Source organism: Siphateles boraxobius, unplaced genomic scaffold, assembly GCF_051911475.1.
Source record: "Siphateles boraxobius isolate OS27281-9 unplaced genomic scaffold, OSU_SipBor_1 81, whole genome shotgun sequence".
In the NCBI taxonomy this organism is placed as follows: Eukaryota; Metazoa; Chordata; class Actinopteri; order Cypriniformes; family Leuciscidae; genus Siphateles; species Siphateles boraxobius.
Window position 1 is genome coordinate 1,209,139 of NW_027509210.1, and position 16,876 is coordinate 1,226,014.

The window sequence follows — 16,876 nt, forward strand, 5'->3', positions numbered from 1 at the left end:
TTTGTGTATTAATTATGTCAAACTCATAAGCAATCAGCCTCAATAAAGGGTATAAACTACTGCATTTACTGTTATTCATGATTCCAACATGGCCGCCAGCCCATTGAAGGAACCACAGCAATAACTGTTATTCTGCCCCGCTTCCCAGACAGAGATTAAAAACCTCTTAATAAATCAGCCTAAAAGTAGAAAAGATCACATAAGGATGAAATTGCGCTATCAAGGCAAAGTCATCCACGGAAACAAAACCACACAGCTAATAACACACCTATGTGAAAGTGTACAGAAGCTGCTCGCCGATCATAACACACACACACACACACCCATTAAACGCATAATTTTCTTCATTCATGAATGCACATCAAAACAAATAGTTTGCTATATCGCATGAACCAATCATATCCAATCCATTCATAGAGCAATAAAAAGCATTGCCTCCTGTCACGTGACTTTCCCCCATTGGTTCTCCATTACCCCCCACTAAACCCTCCACACACTTTAGGGTTTCTGTTAAAGTCAATGGGCACAGAGGAGGCAAGACTCAATGCTCAGGGGTGGTGAGAACTGAGAAACACCCTTTCTCACATGCCCAGGTTGTCTCACTCTCACCTGGTCTCCTGGTTTGAAAGTGTGGTACTTGGCACCACGTCTTTTGTCAGTGTACTTTTTACTCTTGAGCTGTTTGTTACTCACAGTCTCTTTCACTTGAGCACATTTGTCACTCTTGGGGCCAACAGGAAAAACATTCAGCTTTGTACGTATTTTGCGATGATGAAGAAGCTCAGAAGGTGAAACGGCTGTAGTACTGTGTGGGGTAGCTCTGTAGCTTTGCAAGAACTCAGTCACTGCATGTTTCCATGGTTTCCCCATCTGTTCCGCAGAAAGGATGCATTCTTTCAGGACTCTATTCCACCTCTCCACAGCGCCATTGCCTTGAGGATAATACACGCTACTACGCATGTGACTTATTCCTCTCTCCTTTAAGAATGCTGCAAACACACTGGAGGTGAATTGAGGCCCGTTGTCAGTCACCACACACTGGGGATTTCCCTCTCTACTGAACACTGATTGGAGGAATGATGTGACCACTTCAGCAGTGACATTTGGAGAAAACGCTACCTCAGGCCACTTGCTATGATAGTCCACCAGACAAATGGCAAAACGACAGTCAGAAGGTCCTCTCTCAAACGGTCCAACGATATCGATCGCTAGTTTCTGCCATGGTTCAGACGGCAGACTGACAGGCTGAAGAGGAGCCGGTGCTGTTTTAGCCGATTTGTCATTCAGTTGGCATGTTAAGCAGGAAGAAACAGCCGACTGCACGTGAGCATCCATCTGAGGCCACCAGAATAATTCACGCAGCCGCTGTTTCGTTTGAACAATTCCTTGGTGTGTCTCATGTGCCAGGCTTATCATTTTACAGCGCAATGTAGAAGGAACAAGAACACGATGTTCGCCTCTCCTCAATAGCACGCCATCCACACACAGTTCATCACGAATACGAAAGAAGGGCACCAGAACAGAATTCAGGTCACAGGATTTTTTCGGCCAGCCCTGCCCGATTCGCAAGCGCAGCTGGGTTAACTCTGAACAGGCCTCCGAAGCAGCTATGAAATCCTCAGCAGACAATGTAGGCAGCCCAGTAACGAAAGCAACCATTTCTGGTTCCACAGCACTATCATTTCCTGTCGGTAGTGGCAGCCTGGACAGACAATCTGCAGCACAATTAAGACGTCCAGGTCGGTAGATGACATCATATGTGTAGCAAAGCAAACGTGCCGACCACCGGGCGACCCGCATACCGGCCCGGCCAATTCCTTTGGTTGCCAACAGTGTAGTGAGCGCAGAATGATCAGTTCTGAGCGTAAAGTGTCGACCCCACAGATACGGCCGCCACTTTTCTACGGCCCAGACACAAGCCAACGCCTCCTTCTCGACCGTAGAGTATTTCCTTTCGGCTGCAGTAAGGGTTCTGGAAGCAAACGCTACAGTCCTTTCAACACGGTCTGGGTGTATTTGTGTCAAAACCCCACCCAAGCCATAGTCAGAAGCGTCAGTCGACACTATAGTGGGAAGGGACGGGTCAAACAACGCAAGCACTTGACTTCCAGAAAGCAGGTCTTTCAGCTCTTTGAAGCTGCGTTCAGCAGACACAGTCCAGGCAAACTTAATATCTGACGTATCTCTAAGTAGCGCACGCAACGGCTCAGCAACAGATGCAAAGTTCGGCAAAAACTTGCTGTACCATGAAGTCAGTCCCAGAAATGAGCGCAAGGAAGCAACATCGTGCGGCGCAGGAGCCTCAATGATCGCAGACTTGTGTTCCTCATCTGGGAAAATTCCATGTTTGGAAACAACGTGTCCAAGGAACTTTAAGGATGACTGGCTGAACGTACACTTGTCCCGGTTCAGTTGTAGTCCTGCGTCTGACAAGCGCTGCATGACTGAGCGCAGCGTCGTATCGTGACTTTCCTGGGTGGCACCATACACTATGATATCATCCAGGTAGTTCCTTACCCCATGTATGCCTTTCAGGACAGTTTCCATCATCTTTTGAAACGCCGATGGCGCGGAAGCAAGGCCGTACGGAACCCGGCAGTACCTGAAGAGACCATCATGCGTAATAAAAGCTGTGATGTCCCGGCAGTCCTCGTGTAAGGTAAGCTGATGGTAAGCAGCCGCTAAATCAATTGTAGTGAACACTGATGAGCCGCTTAGTTCACTCAAAAGTTCATCTATATGTGGCAGAGGATGGCTGTCAACAATCAGGGCCTTTTTTGGCTCACGCAGATCAACACAGAGACGTATTTTACCTCCTTTCTTCGTGGTGACAACAATAGGTGAAATCCACGGGGAAGAATCGATTTTCTCAATTATGCCATTTTGCAATAACGAGTCGAGTTCTGCAGAAACAGCTTGTCGCACAGAGAATGGAAGTCGACGAAGCTTCTGTCGAACTGGAGTAGCATCAGGTTTAACTGTAGGCTTATGAACAAACCCTTTCACGCTCCCCACAGAAGTAACTGGAGCAGGAATAGTTTCACCAACAACTGCATGTAGTTCGTCAGGCGCAGTAACAGTACCAAAATGAAAAGAACAGTTCAAAGCTCGAATTAAGTCCATGCCCATCAAAGCAGAGCCACCTTTCACAACGTAAAAACAAGCAGTGGTTACCTTTTTATTCAGTGAGACGTCCGCATGTAAGCATCCTAGCACAGGAATATCTTCTTTCAAGTACGTGACCAGTTTCACTTTAGGAGCGGTAAGAGAACAATCCGAAAAGTGTCGTTTGTACACGACTGCAGGCAGGATTGATACCGAAGAGCCCGTATCCACGACTAATTCAGTCTCAACGGAAGCACCATTTGGCGTCGTAACATGAACATTGCATAAAAGTTTGTCTGTAAAAGTATTCACTGTTTCAGTCAAAAGAACGACCACTTCAGGGACCACTTCCCGAACATCCTTAGAAGAACGGCATACTTTAGAAAAATGTCCGGTCTTACCACAAGTACGGCATTTGGCTCGAGCGGCTGGGCAATCGGCAGCATTAGCCAGATGATTTGTAGCTCCGCAACGGTAACATGCGCGACTCACCCGCCGTGTAGTATCAGCCACAGGTTTTGCTCTGTTAGAATGTTCAGCACGCTTCTTCCGATGAAAGGGTTTAGAAGCCACGGCCTGAACTGAACTTTGTGCCGTGACCATGTCAGAATTCGAGAGCGCTTGTTCCACCTGACACGCAATAACAATAGCCGTGTCCAGGGTCAGTGTTGGTTCCAGCAGGAGTCTGTCTCGCACTGCTGGGGCATACGATCGTTCGACCAGCTGATCGCGCAACATTTCACTCTCCAGAGCACCATAAGCACATGATGAAGATAATTCCCGCAAAGCAGACAGGAACTGTGAAATGGTCTCGTCAGCGCGTTGAGAACGCTGGCGAAAGCGATGTCGAGCGACCACAACATTCACCTTCGGAACAAAATGATCCTCCAATGCTGTCATTGCCTCTGCAAATGTAGTTCCAGTATTAGGCAACGTGTAAAACAGCCTCTGGCCTTCAGTACCCAAGCTGTGTAGTAGAATAGCACGTTTCCTGGCATCAGGCCATGAGTCTCCTGTAGCATTAATAGCAAGCAAGTAATTTTCGAACATTTTCCGCCAGGTAACAAAAGGAATCGCTGGCTCTCCACTGCATGGCAGAAAAGATGCAGGCGTAGGCACAGAAACCATCGTCGCCAATTTGTAGTGTTTTGTAGTATGAAGCACAAGACCAGAGTAATTCCTTCGAGGCTTTTTTATTCAACACATGTTCAACTGAACTCCACACACTGCTTCTTATTCTTTCTCAGTCGCACTTCAACACTTAAGCATTACACTGCCACCTTGTGGTTAACTATGAACATCACACAGTGTTACTTTAGAAAAACACTGATTTATGTCATAATTTTAGTTTTTTATGTTTGTAAGATAGATTATTTTCTCCAGTTTTTTGATAATGAATTTTTTTTCTTCAAATGAAACGGCCCTGATTCAGATCAAGATCTTCTGTACAGAGATTGAATTTAAAATCTTTCAGTAAATTTTTAAATAAGAAAAATGGTAACACTTTACTCTAGGGTTCCATTCGTCAACATTACATTACAGCATTTAATAATCTGTTGTGTTTCCTGGGACGTAAATCTTATTTTGCTTTTGTACATGTGATGTGAGTGAGATAAAGTATGTCAAGTGCTTGATGTTTTTCTAGTTTAAATCCTTTTGCATAAACTGTGAACATGTGTTTTTGGGTTTCCTGTTTCCAGCTGTTGCGGTATAGGTAAAAAGGTTCATGGCTTCTTCACACTGCAGATATCATGTGGTTTTGTGTGATGTTCATAGGCTTGTTCGACTTGAACTGGCATTGCAAAGACCGATTGGTTTATGCACTGCAAAAATGTTTGTCTTACTTAGTATTTTTGTCTTGTTTCCAGTCCAAATATCTAAAAATTCTTAAATCAAGATGCATTTACAAGATGAGTAAAATACCATAAAATTGTATGTCTTGTTTTCTGGGGGAATGTACAATTATGTGATTATGTGACATCAAAGAACAAAGTTTACAACAAGTGAGAACAAGTTGGACTCATCCCTACATCACACGGTTAAAGCCGAACAAGCCTCATGCCTTGTAAGTCATGTGATCATGCATGTACTCCCCTTGTCATGTGTCATATGTTGTCATTGGGTAATTGCGTTGATTATTGTGCACATGTCCCTTGTCTTGTCATTAGTAGTCCTTGTATATTTAAGCCCTCATGTTTGCCTTGGTTAAGTTAGGGATGTGCTGAACAAGGCTTTTACAACAAACTGCATTGGTGCTTCCAAGCTTTTGACACAGTGCTCTCCTTCACCATCTGGTGCTCAATAAATATTCCTACACCAACTGTGTCATTCTAATGTTTTGTTCATTGTAAGGTTTATTTGTGTATTTAATAAGCATATATGTCATCATTATCAATATGGTGGTGTGTGTGCAGAGAAAGAGTTTCCTAACTTCATTGTATTTCACACAATACAATCAATGACAATAAAGACTTTGTTTTTCATTATTCTTTGTATCAAACTAGTCTTTTCAGCTTCTAAATAGACCAGGGCCGTGCAGAGACCTCTGGAGGGGCAGGTGCTCAAAGTATAAAAGGGGGCACATGCGGAACAAGGCTTTAAATAGGGCTGTGCTCAAAATATCAATACAGTAATATATCAATACGGATGATTCTGTATTGATACAGTAGCAAATGCATTGATGCAGTTTTGAAAAAGAAACAGAACAGAAAAGACAAATTTTACGTTTAAAAGTTAAAAAAAATTATGAATGTGCAGTGTGCACCTATTAATAACTCTGGGATTAGAAACTGAAGTATCTTAAGTTGTCCCAACCTGATGGCTTTTTCTTCTCTGTTATACAGAATAATAAAGAACAGCTGTTATAGTAAACTGTGTAGGACAAAATCAACGTGGCCCATGTTTCGTATAGTATAGTTTTATTTAATGCCATATCAGCATCTATGGCTATTTTCATGGCATAAACTGATTTACACAAATACAAGAGTTACATTTATACAATGAAAATAAAAACAAAGCAAACAGAAACAGCAATTAATACTTTACAAGATTTTTAACATTAATGTGATACCTGTTCTGGTACATTCTTACTAAAGTCCTTAAGTGAGTTTGCTGCCTTTGCTGTTGTTGTTACTGCTGCTGCTACTGATACTGCTGGAGCTGATCTGAGACTGTAGACATTAAAACAAACATATAGAGATATATTAGCTGATTAAATCATTTTTATGTGACCATGACAAGATGTAAAGATTGCTGACAGTGTTTGGAACCTTCACTAGCTCACTGACCTGCTGTAACCCAGGCTGCTATAATATAATAATATAATAATAGTAGCCTATATAATAGTACTAGGGGAGACGCTTCACAAGCGGAGGCTTCTGCACACAAAACATAAGATATTTGTAAGCTAACGGTATGTGACAATAAGCCTAAACTCTTACCAGATTTGTGATGATATTTTTTATGGCACTATACGTTTTTTAAATAAATACTGTAATAATAATAATAATAATAGTTTAAAGTAAAAATAATAGTTTTTAGTCAAATAACATAAAAAGACCAGACCCCTCGACGCCCGTGAAACTTTTCTCCCTCAAACAGCAAGCTAACGTTACTTCTACAGCCTACACATAGCAATATAAACAACATCTCAGCATGCTCTTCACGTCGTTCTTGTAAAATAATAATAATAATAAGTAAACAAACATCAAAATCACTTCGCTGAGAATAAAACACCACTTACCAGCAGCCGCAGAGTTGAAGATATCCTCTGGTAGTGCGCGTAGCCGCGCAAAATCAAAAAATGCGCGTGCAGCGTGAGGAATCGTCCCGGACGAGTTCGTCAGGTGAAAGGTCATCATGTGGGTCATTATATTTACGGCTAGATTATTATTCATTAATTTTACTAATAGTTAGATTAGGAAGGCATCCACAAAAGGGCCTTTAATTACAAAAAAAAGGCCTATGTGATTTTTTTTTTATCACACCATTTGCATATTCTCTCCGCGCTGTCGCGCACATATTTTGAGAGTTGGCCAGCTAAATATAACAGGTGGTGTGCGTAATATAGGCAAAGGGAAGTTGTGAGAGCAGATGCCATGTAAATTATTATTTAATATGATATTAGTATTTCACGGCACGCAAATGTATGTGTACACAGAAGAAAGCGCTGTCTAGGCTCTGCCCTGGTATCTTTGTGTCGAGACATGCATTAGTTCATTCATTAGTTTCATGAGAAAGAGATTAAATGTAGATGCAATAAACTCTACATTTATAGAGTTTATTGAAAACTCTACAGAATAAGAAGATTTGATGACCGCACGGCTTGATCTTCAACTGACCAATCCCACAGTGTCCAACCCTTAATCTAGTAAAAAATCTTTCTTCCCTTCATTTCCTTCCAGTGATCCTCCTTGTCCCAACCTTTAGTTGTATGCTGTATAAATGTCTCCCTTTATCCTCTTCATCCCAACATCTCTTCCACTTTTCCATAAGTTTCATCCAGATTTGGGCCTTAGCTTCTGCTTTACTTATTGAAATTGACATTTCAACAACTTCCCTTTTACTGGCTTGTTTTGCCAAACCATCTACCATTTCATTTCCTTTAACGCCTATATGTGCTGGAACCCTTGTAAACTTTACCCTCATCCCCATTTGACATACCCGTGTGAGTGACATTCTAGTACCTCATATACCATGTCCTGACTTGATTGTGACTTGAATGATTGCAAACTCTTTAGAACTGCAAGCTGGAATTGAAAACATGTAAATGATGTTGCTCCATGTGTCAGTGACGTTACTATCATCATAAGGTCATGATTTCAGCTTTGAAACAGACGAAGAAATCAACAAATTGTGGTGTTGAGCTGAGAAGGTTGTGGTCTGTTGTTCTTTAGCTTATATCTTTCAATGCAGGTTTATATTGTTTCAACAATTTTCGCCTGACCCCTGGGGGCTCCATATATTTCTGATAATATTTGTGGAAAAATATTACACTGATTTAATTCAGAATAAACTATAAATTGTACTAATTAAATAAAATTAAGCAAATTTTTATTACATTGAGTAAAATCAAAAAATGTCACAAAAGGTCAATGAATCCATATCATAAATGACAGCACAATGTAGCAGCTAAAGAAAATCCTCCACCAAATTGCCAGTAATCGGCTGGATCCCTGGTGAATCTGGCGGGGAAACAAGAAATTATTCACTGAAAAGTCGTTAAAAAGCAGGATTTTAAAAAAAAAATTACCATTCCTTTAAACAATCTTAAAATGGATTTTTAATTGTACAAACATTTGCCATTATAATAACATCCACACAACATGAACAGAGTACTGTCATCTTTGAGACTGTTGGTTATTACATAATTAAAAATGTAAACATACACTTAAAGCATGGCAATCCCATCAGAAAAATGTGTATCATAGTAAGGGAAGCACAAAAAAAAAGCCAATTGGTACACCAAAATCAAACCATCATATCATTTTACCTGTAGCCCATTAATGTTATGATATTTCATAATTTGTTATCACCATGTTATGACATGTCTGAGGGTCTTTCCCTTAATATTTTCCAGTGATTTAAATAAAGGACTGATGAAGGTTACATGAATAACCTTTCAGTGTGTCACTTCAGAAGAAGAAATACAAAAGGACAAAAAGTTACTCAGACTTTCTATCAGTAAATGTCTTACTTTGATGATGAGAATCATACTTAATACTATATATATTAATCCCAGTGTAGGTTTTAGAAACAGTGGGTAATATTGACTAAATACTTACTGTAGTTGGTGGTGTAGTCTCTCTGTTGGGAGTTCTCCTCAAAAAAATCTTATTCCAATGCTTGATCTAAGAAGAGATTATGTAAACAAACTTCTAACGAATAAATGACGGTTTTATCACTTTACTTATTCCGAGGCTCTTTTACCTCTCATGCGTTTGAGTTTTAAACTAGCTGACAACATTAACACATACCAAACACAACAATCAGCAACGTCAGATGGTTTATTTCAACTACATTGAAATATGTGCTAATATCGCTAGCACGCTATGCTAATGGTGAAGCAGTACAAAACACACACAGAGGTAACTCATTTATCTTATGCAGGTTGCAGTAGGCCTATGTCCATTACCCGTTTGTAAAACTGTGTACAAGACAGTGCAATTCTTAAGTTAATGATCTCCATTAACACGTGTTTATCCGCTTATAGCATTAACAGTAGCATTCAATGCATCCCAGACTGAAGTGAAGTCCCGCCTACTTGCCTGTCAATCATCCACTGAGCTGAAACAAATGAACTTGGTCAGTTACAAGCAGTTTTCAATGAAAATAATCACCTACAGAAAACTCTGAGAAGCATCTACACAACACTTCGTCAGTAAACCCGATTATCCTGATTCAAACATAACGATTGTTTAGATTAAAATCCAAGTAAATCTATAAAAAATGCTGCACTTTAACCAAACCTCTTTCTAGAGACCTTGGCATTAGTGTATATTATTAGTATGTTATTATTTTTAAAAACTTACATTTAGATTTTGTATAGCTGATTCATTTAATAACAAATAATCTTGTTTATTTGTTTAAAGCAGAATAAGGTTCTTCATCTTCACCAGTTTTTCTTTTCATCAAATAACTCAACATAGCAACAACTTAATCACTTACATTCTATGAATCTAATGCACTTTATTTCTTTACCTGGTTTTAATTTAGTTCTGTTAGTCACTATTGTCTTGTTAATAAAAAAGTAATTGTATTGCACCTGTGTCTTCCTTGTGTTGATAATGCAGTCAGACGCTCTACAAGTTATCCACTATCTCATAAATCCTTTAGATTGGCCGGCTGACAAACTCCCTCCAGTTTACATAATGTTCATTTATTCTGAAATCCTCCTTGATTGTACTTAGTTGTAAGTTAAGTTAATGCAAGTAGTTAAGGTGAACTTCCTTATCTGGAGCCTTGAGGTAAGTTATAACTGTTCATTGTGCTTAACTATAATCTCTCGATTTCCATTAAACACACGTTTATGAAGGTTATGAGGCAAATATTCCTCCTCAGATGTTTCTCCTCAGGACAGCTGGTCAAACTGAGCTCAACAGTCTTCAAGACTGAGGTTACCACTGTAAGTCTCGCAGTTTTAAATGGAAAGTTGGTTGTTATACTAAATGAGAGTAATAACAAAATGAAAATTTCTGAAGCGGAGTGGCTTTCAAAAATGTATTGAAATGGGATTTACTAATTTTTTTCCTACACAGTTCAAACACCAACAGGGTTTTTTTTTTTAAAACAACAATTCTTATGAAAAGTATTGTTTCAGATGAGATGGAAAATATTTGAGAATAAATTGATTTGACAGTAAATACGAGAGCTGCTCATTGTTTATTAAAATGTAAGTATTAAACAATAAACTGGTATAAATATACCTTTTTTGAATATAAAGTTTTAATTTATCTATCACTGTCAATACCGATTCAGTTGAGGTTAGTGCCTTTCTATAGAACACATTAAGACACAAACTTTTATCAGTGTGTTAATGTGCTGTGATGGTTTTGGGGAAATTTTTGTTTGATTTTTGTTTGATTTTTGTTCAGGTTTGTGCTTTTATTTTCAAGTCTCCTTCCCTGTTTTAAAATAATTTATGTTCAGTTTAAATTATAGTCTTAGCATCAGTGTTGTGCAAGTTACTTCCAAACTGTAATACATTATATATTACTTGTTACTGTTATTTAAAAGTAATTCATTACCTCACAATATTACTGTCTCAGAATTGTAATGCGTTACATTACTCCTGTATTACTTTTGAGTTACTTTCACCAAAATAACAATACAGGAGTAGAACTTAACATTCTAAAATAAGGCTGTAAGGATATGCCATATCCTATGAAACCGAAACGCGACACTCAGATCCACGAACCTGCAGAATGGCGACACACCCCTTCCAACTCCCAGCGTTATCCATACCGTCCAGATCCAATGCTACCACATCTTTAAATTACTATTAGTATTATCTGAAGTTAACTTAACATTATAAAATACGTAGACCTACACCACAAAACTAGTTGAGGATAAATTATTTAAAATTTGGGAATTCCAGCGTTATGGACATGACATTTGCAGTCAAAACTTGAAATATAAATTCTCAGAAAATGCATTAATACCAAAATATTGAAACGTCTGTTTATCCATAGGCTCCTCCCTGAAAGGAGTCCAGACATTAGAAAAATATCAGTCCACACATGCGTTTTATATTTAATATTATGGAAATAGACAGTCATGCGTGACAAAAAAATCTTTAACTTTTAGGAGGCAACGATTATTTTTTTTATTTTTTTATTCTGTGAATTACACTGCGCAAATCGGATTAAGAAGGGTTGGCTCTCCACAGAACATAAAATATTCATGTTATTTTATTTTCCGTGTTCCCATTTATGAGGAAAAAACAATGTTACAGACGTGACAGTTCTCCGCTACAGACGCGACCGCTCTGAAGCGGCACTAAAAGACTGCTTTAAAACTTTCACAGAGACCTTACACACACAAAGCCTTTCTTTAAAGTGAATTTCGTTTTGTATTAATTGTATCTTAATTTTAACCAATGTTTCGTCAACCAATTGCCTGGATTTAAGCGCGTGAACTGGAGCGCGTCTCATAAATGAACCGAAACTCAGCGTATAAGTAGGCTATAGCCTATTCACGGACTTGAAAAATATATCTATATTGAAATGTCTACTTGTAAACAGAACAATTCAAAACGAAAGAAAACAGACTGCTCTCTGCTTATGAAATGAAATGTGCATTTCTCTCTGGTGCATTCACTAGGCTACTGCGAAGATCGCGAGGCAGCATCGTCAACTTCATCTTGACTTTATTAATAGACAATTAAAATGTCTCCTTGCTATATTTGACATATTCATAATCATTGCTTTTGCCGGTTCTTTGTGACAGCTTTTAGGTGCTTTATCGGCAACGCCGCCGCCCTTACATGAACGCTTCACCACCGCATCAAAAACATGATTGCGTGACGAAAACATGAAAAATACCACATAAACATAGCCTAAATGTTTAGAAAGAAAACACAGAACGATTAGCCTAATGCTCATACGTCCATCTCGCGAATGTATAGTCTTCTTCATGCCATCTTTACCATTAGCCGCTTTTCCACTGGCGAGCACAGAAGCCGAAATCATACCTCACGGCACTTCTGTAAAAAATAAATCGCTATACAAATATATCAGACGCTGCCATTTAGTCTTTATTTACAGACTTGGACACCACACGCGGCTATTGACTGACCACGAACAGTTAATTTAGCCTACTTGCATTTTTCATTCGTTAATGTCTCGCGGTCTTGCTGTTTTTTGTTGTTGTTTGTTTTACAATTAAAACTAAAAGTCTGTTGTAACGCAAGCCTTACTGAACATGTACCGAGTAAAATATTACTGAAAATTGATAAGTAATGCCTTACACTACTGCGTTACAGCAAAAAGTAATATGTTACTGTAATGCATTACTTTTGTAACGCGTTACTCCCAACACTGCTTAGCATATAGCATATATGATCTTTACATTATTGGGGAAAAGAGAGCTCAGAATGCAAATAAACTGAGAAGTCGTTAAATCTTATTGTTTCCTGACTGTGTTTCCATTAACAGTTTTACACAAAATGTTAAAATGGCATTACATGCATTCAGAAAGATTCAGAAATTATATTTATTTACTTTTATCTACAATGTACAATTGTACTTTTTAAAATTATTATTATTTACCTGTACTACTATTTTTTTTAAAGGGACATTGTGTAGGAATTTCTCCCATCTAGCGGAGAAATTGTATTTTGCATTCAAACGAATTGTGCTCTCCAGCGGCTCGCTTTTTCAAAAGCGTGTTGCAACTACGGTAGCTGTTATGTACCAAAAAGCTATGACAGGATATCTTCTAATAGCACTTCGTCAACTTTTCCTTCGGGTGAACAGGTTTGTTATTTCAAACAAACTGCAACTTGACACAACGAACAAACGAATGTTACAGTATGAATAATAACCGTGCAATGCAGCCCTTTAAACTCGCCGGGGCAGTGACGAGCGTCTCAAATCTTCTTGTCCGGTTCTGCTGCTTTCAGTCACGTGACGCTGGCTCTGAACGAAAACGCATTGTGGAAACGCGTCGGCCTAGTACTTTTTGTCCCTCTCTGCTATTATAGTTTTTCAAGATGGCGGAGCGACATGGAAGCCTCTGTGGACCTACCCCTCACATTTATATAAAGATAATAAATTCTTCGTTTACGAGGATAAGTCAGATAATTGGCAGAGGTATTTGTACACCATTGAGGACATATTTATGAATAAAAGTATTGATCTTAGATAATAAAATACCTAAAAAACTACACATAGTCCCTTTAAACAACTATTTCTTAACTGCAAATATCAGTGTTTTGTCCGACAGTCTTTTTAAACGAGTTAATGGTTAAATCCAATTTCCCCCCCTTTGATTACTAAGAATTAAATAAAAAATAGGCAAGGCAGGTTTATTTATATACCACATTTTATACAAAATGGTAATTCAAACTGCTTTATATAAAAGTGAAGGAAATTAAATAAAAATAAAATAGGAAATAGAAATAAGAATACAAATTTATATAAAATATATTTAATGAATAAAGAAATTAATTTATAGGCCTACAGAGCAATACGATGCAGTAAATTACTACGTAGAAACGAAGCTGTAAGAGTTAAACCCAGTGCCAAAAATAAGAGAAAGGAAATGTTTAAATGCTATTCATGTTGCTGATGACTTCAGGCTAATAATAAATATGAACAGTGGACTTACTGTAATGAACTGATATGCTGTGTCTCTAGACGGCACTGTTTCCATGTCTACCAGACAGAGACTCTTTATTAGGCCTACTTTTTCTTTTTTCAATCTAAAGAATTTAAACGGAGGATGTCAAAATGCCCACCATGTTAATCGAGAAAAGAAGTATTGCAGACGTGAAGTAGCCTATAGTTGATGGTGCAGAATCTCTCTTTCCCTTTTCTCTAAGATTTCTTCAAAAAGAAAAGAAAATGCTCAACAGCGATCAGACATTAAAAGTGCTTCAAAGACTTCGGGATCATTCTCTTATTGGTGAGCAAGATTGTCGCATTGCAAGTAACTTTAACTTTACAGTTATTTGGGGATTTTATTTGTCTAAGAGTGATGTAAATTTGAATTTACAGTAGGCTTGTAGATTAGAAGATGATGCAGCCAGAAATGACGCGAACAAACTTTTGAAGGCCACACATTAAAAGAGGGGCTTATGTCAGTGATATTGGAGCACCAGTTCCAGTCTACTGCTAGATTGCACTTTAAGCGTTTTCCTCCCTTGTGCTTTGGCTGCATTCAGTGGCGAATGTAAAGTAATCCAGTGTATTCTAATTACTGCGATTAATCAGGCTTGGGAGGGTTACAGTTACAAATCACTTCATAAAAAAAGTATTCAGTAACGTAATCCAAGTACCACAATATGAAAGTAATGTAACTGATTACTTTTGGATTACTTCAAGGACAGATATTATTTTTTTTTAAAAATTCACAGCCCTGAATAAATATTTGTGTAAAGGACTATACAGACATCTAGTGGCTACAGTATGGCATTACAGATTATTTTGTTTTATTTTTAACTTGACATGTACAAGGAACAAATAAAATGGAAATGTTTCTTCAATAGGAAAAAAGAGAATACAAATTCATTTTTTTTCATTTCATGAAAAAAAAAGCATTTTTCCCCGTGGGCATCATCGTTTCTAGCAGCAGTGATTCAATCTGTGTCTGAGGAGATTGTTGTAGAGAGCTGTTATTTAGCGGGTGGCACACGTGACTCGAGAGAGACCGCCCCCCCCCCCCCCCCCAAACCTGATTCTGATGTGAAGTTCGTGTTTTAGGGAGGAAGGAAGCTCACTGCTGTGAAGGGAAGGAAGTTGCGCTAGACAGAATGTGGCTAGTGTTCAAATATGTTCTTTTTATAATCCTTGAAACACAAAATCAAAAATAAAATTAGATTAAATGTAACCAGACTAAACTTTTGTTTAGTTCTCTCTGCCATTACTATCACTAGTGGGGACACTCACTCTCACTCTCTCTCTCTCTCTGATTGCGAATAGCAAAAAAAAAATCACAGACAAACGTTTTAATATCATCCTATATCGCATAGCGTGATTAAGATGAAAGGACAGTGATTAAACCCACCCAAATGTTTTTATTACTGATCTGCATGATTCACGTGGGTCATGATTTTAGGCCTATTGTTCAGAAAGAATCTCATCCCTGAAAATGTCCACAAATGGAAAATGACAGCAAGGCATAAAGAAATTGTGTAGCCCACAACAATTTAACGTTCAATATCACTTGAAACATTTGAGTGCTAAATTTGGCAATGCCAGTTATGATTAGCAATATTTTAATTGCTTCAATATGAACGAGTTAAATTCCAATATCATCATGATTGTAGGCCTTATAAAGACTTCTTTATTCTTGCTTCATCTCAGCTCTGATCAAGATCTTCTCAATCCATTTCACCTGTAAATAAAATAAAATTATTATTTGTAAGAGTATTAAACCAACAATAATCATTCAATATCATTTAAGTGTACATGTATATTTCTAATAATGCTGTTTACATTACTACTGAGTAATACATAAGAGCTAGTATGATAAACTTTACATTTGTGGAAGCAGCGTGGTTTAAATTTGCTATTAAATACATGCATTTCTATATTATCACTTTGAATTCATAAGATGTGGGTTTTAAATGATCTCACCAACTCTCACCAAAATCCCTGTTCATTTTAAAGATATAAAACTGATATTGTCAGTTTATATTTTAATATAGAATGTAAATTTTAGATTAAGTTGTACAGACATCAGATCCTCACACATTTCTTAGAGTTTGGAAAGTAAAGAAAGCCTAAAGCAATGTGACGTGATGCTTGTCAAAGTTAAAACACACAGAGACAGAGACATTGATCATGTGACGCTGGACGGCTGTGAGCTGAAGCTGAATCTGCACTGATTTTACCTGCGTTCTACAATCTGTGTACAACTATCAGTCTAATTTTGTTCTATCAAATTCTAATGATTTTCTACTGATGTAATTCATAAAGCTATTGTTCAATAAAGTTGTTTGTTCTTTAGTTTTTTCTCCAGAAAGCACTAAAGTACAAGCCCCGCCCCCAGCTGATTCTAGAGATTTCATAGGTCATGTCAAGCCATTCACCTTCATTTATATAACGCTTTTTACAATAGAGATTTTTACAAAGCAGCTTTACAGTGATAATAGGAAATTAAAGCAACATATATTTTTTTGGCTGTACAGCAGCTCTAGAAGAAATCCATTGTCCAGTTTAAGTAAGTTCAGGGTTGATTCATTTCCATTGTAAAAATAGTTTATTTACACGACACAGTTTTCAACAGAAAACTTTGAATGCATTCTGGTCGTTCATTTACATGACAGCATTTTAGTGGCCTGAGAACGCAAACTTTGAAACAGGTTTTGAAAACGATATCATTATCATCTCTGTGTAAACTTCAAAAGCGTGAAAACGGTGACGGCGTGCACATGCATATATCGTGTTTAGTCTAGTATGTGCGCATGAATGTGTATGTGTGCAGGAGCGCACTCTTTCTTTACGAAGTGACATCGCAACTACTTGTCTGGTCTGCATAATACAGCGTTTTTAGTCGTTTTTTTTACCTTACTAGAAGTTATGAAGCACATCATGAGAGAGCATTATGT

The 16,876-nt window shown here is 38.0% G+C and overlaps 1 protein-coding gene across 3 annotated transcripts in view; it reads right to left on the reverse strand.

Moving 5' to 3' along the window:
* Nucleotides 1-14,733: 14,733 nt before the first annotated feature.
* Nucleotides 14,734-16,876, reverse strand: part of LOC143730748 (NACHT, LRR and PYD domains-containing protein 12-like) — a 277,613-nt gene continuing 275,470 nt past the window's right edge. For all 3 annotated transcript variants that reach the window (XR_013200596.1, XM_077221318.1, XM_077221319.1), the window contains one exon: nt 14,734-15,660. Coding sequence is in view for 2 of the 3 variants with exons in the window: in XM_077221318.1 (XP_077077433.1) it covers nt 15,657-15,660 (4 nt within the window). In the remaining variant the exon portion in view is untranslated. The remainder of the gene's footprint in view (nt 15,661-16,876) is intronic.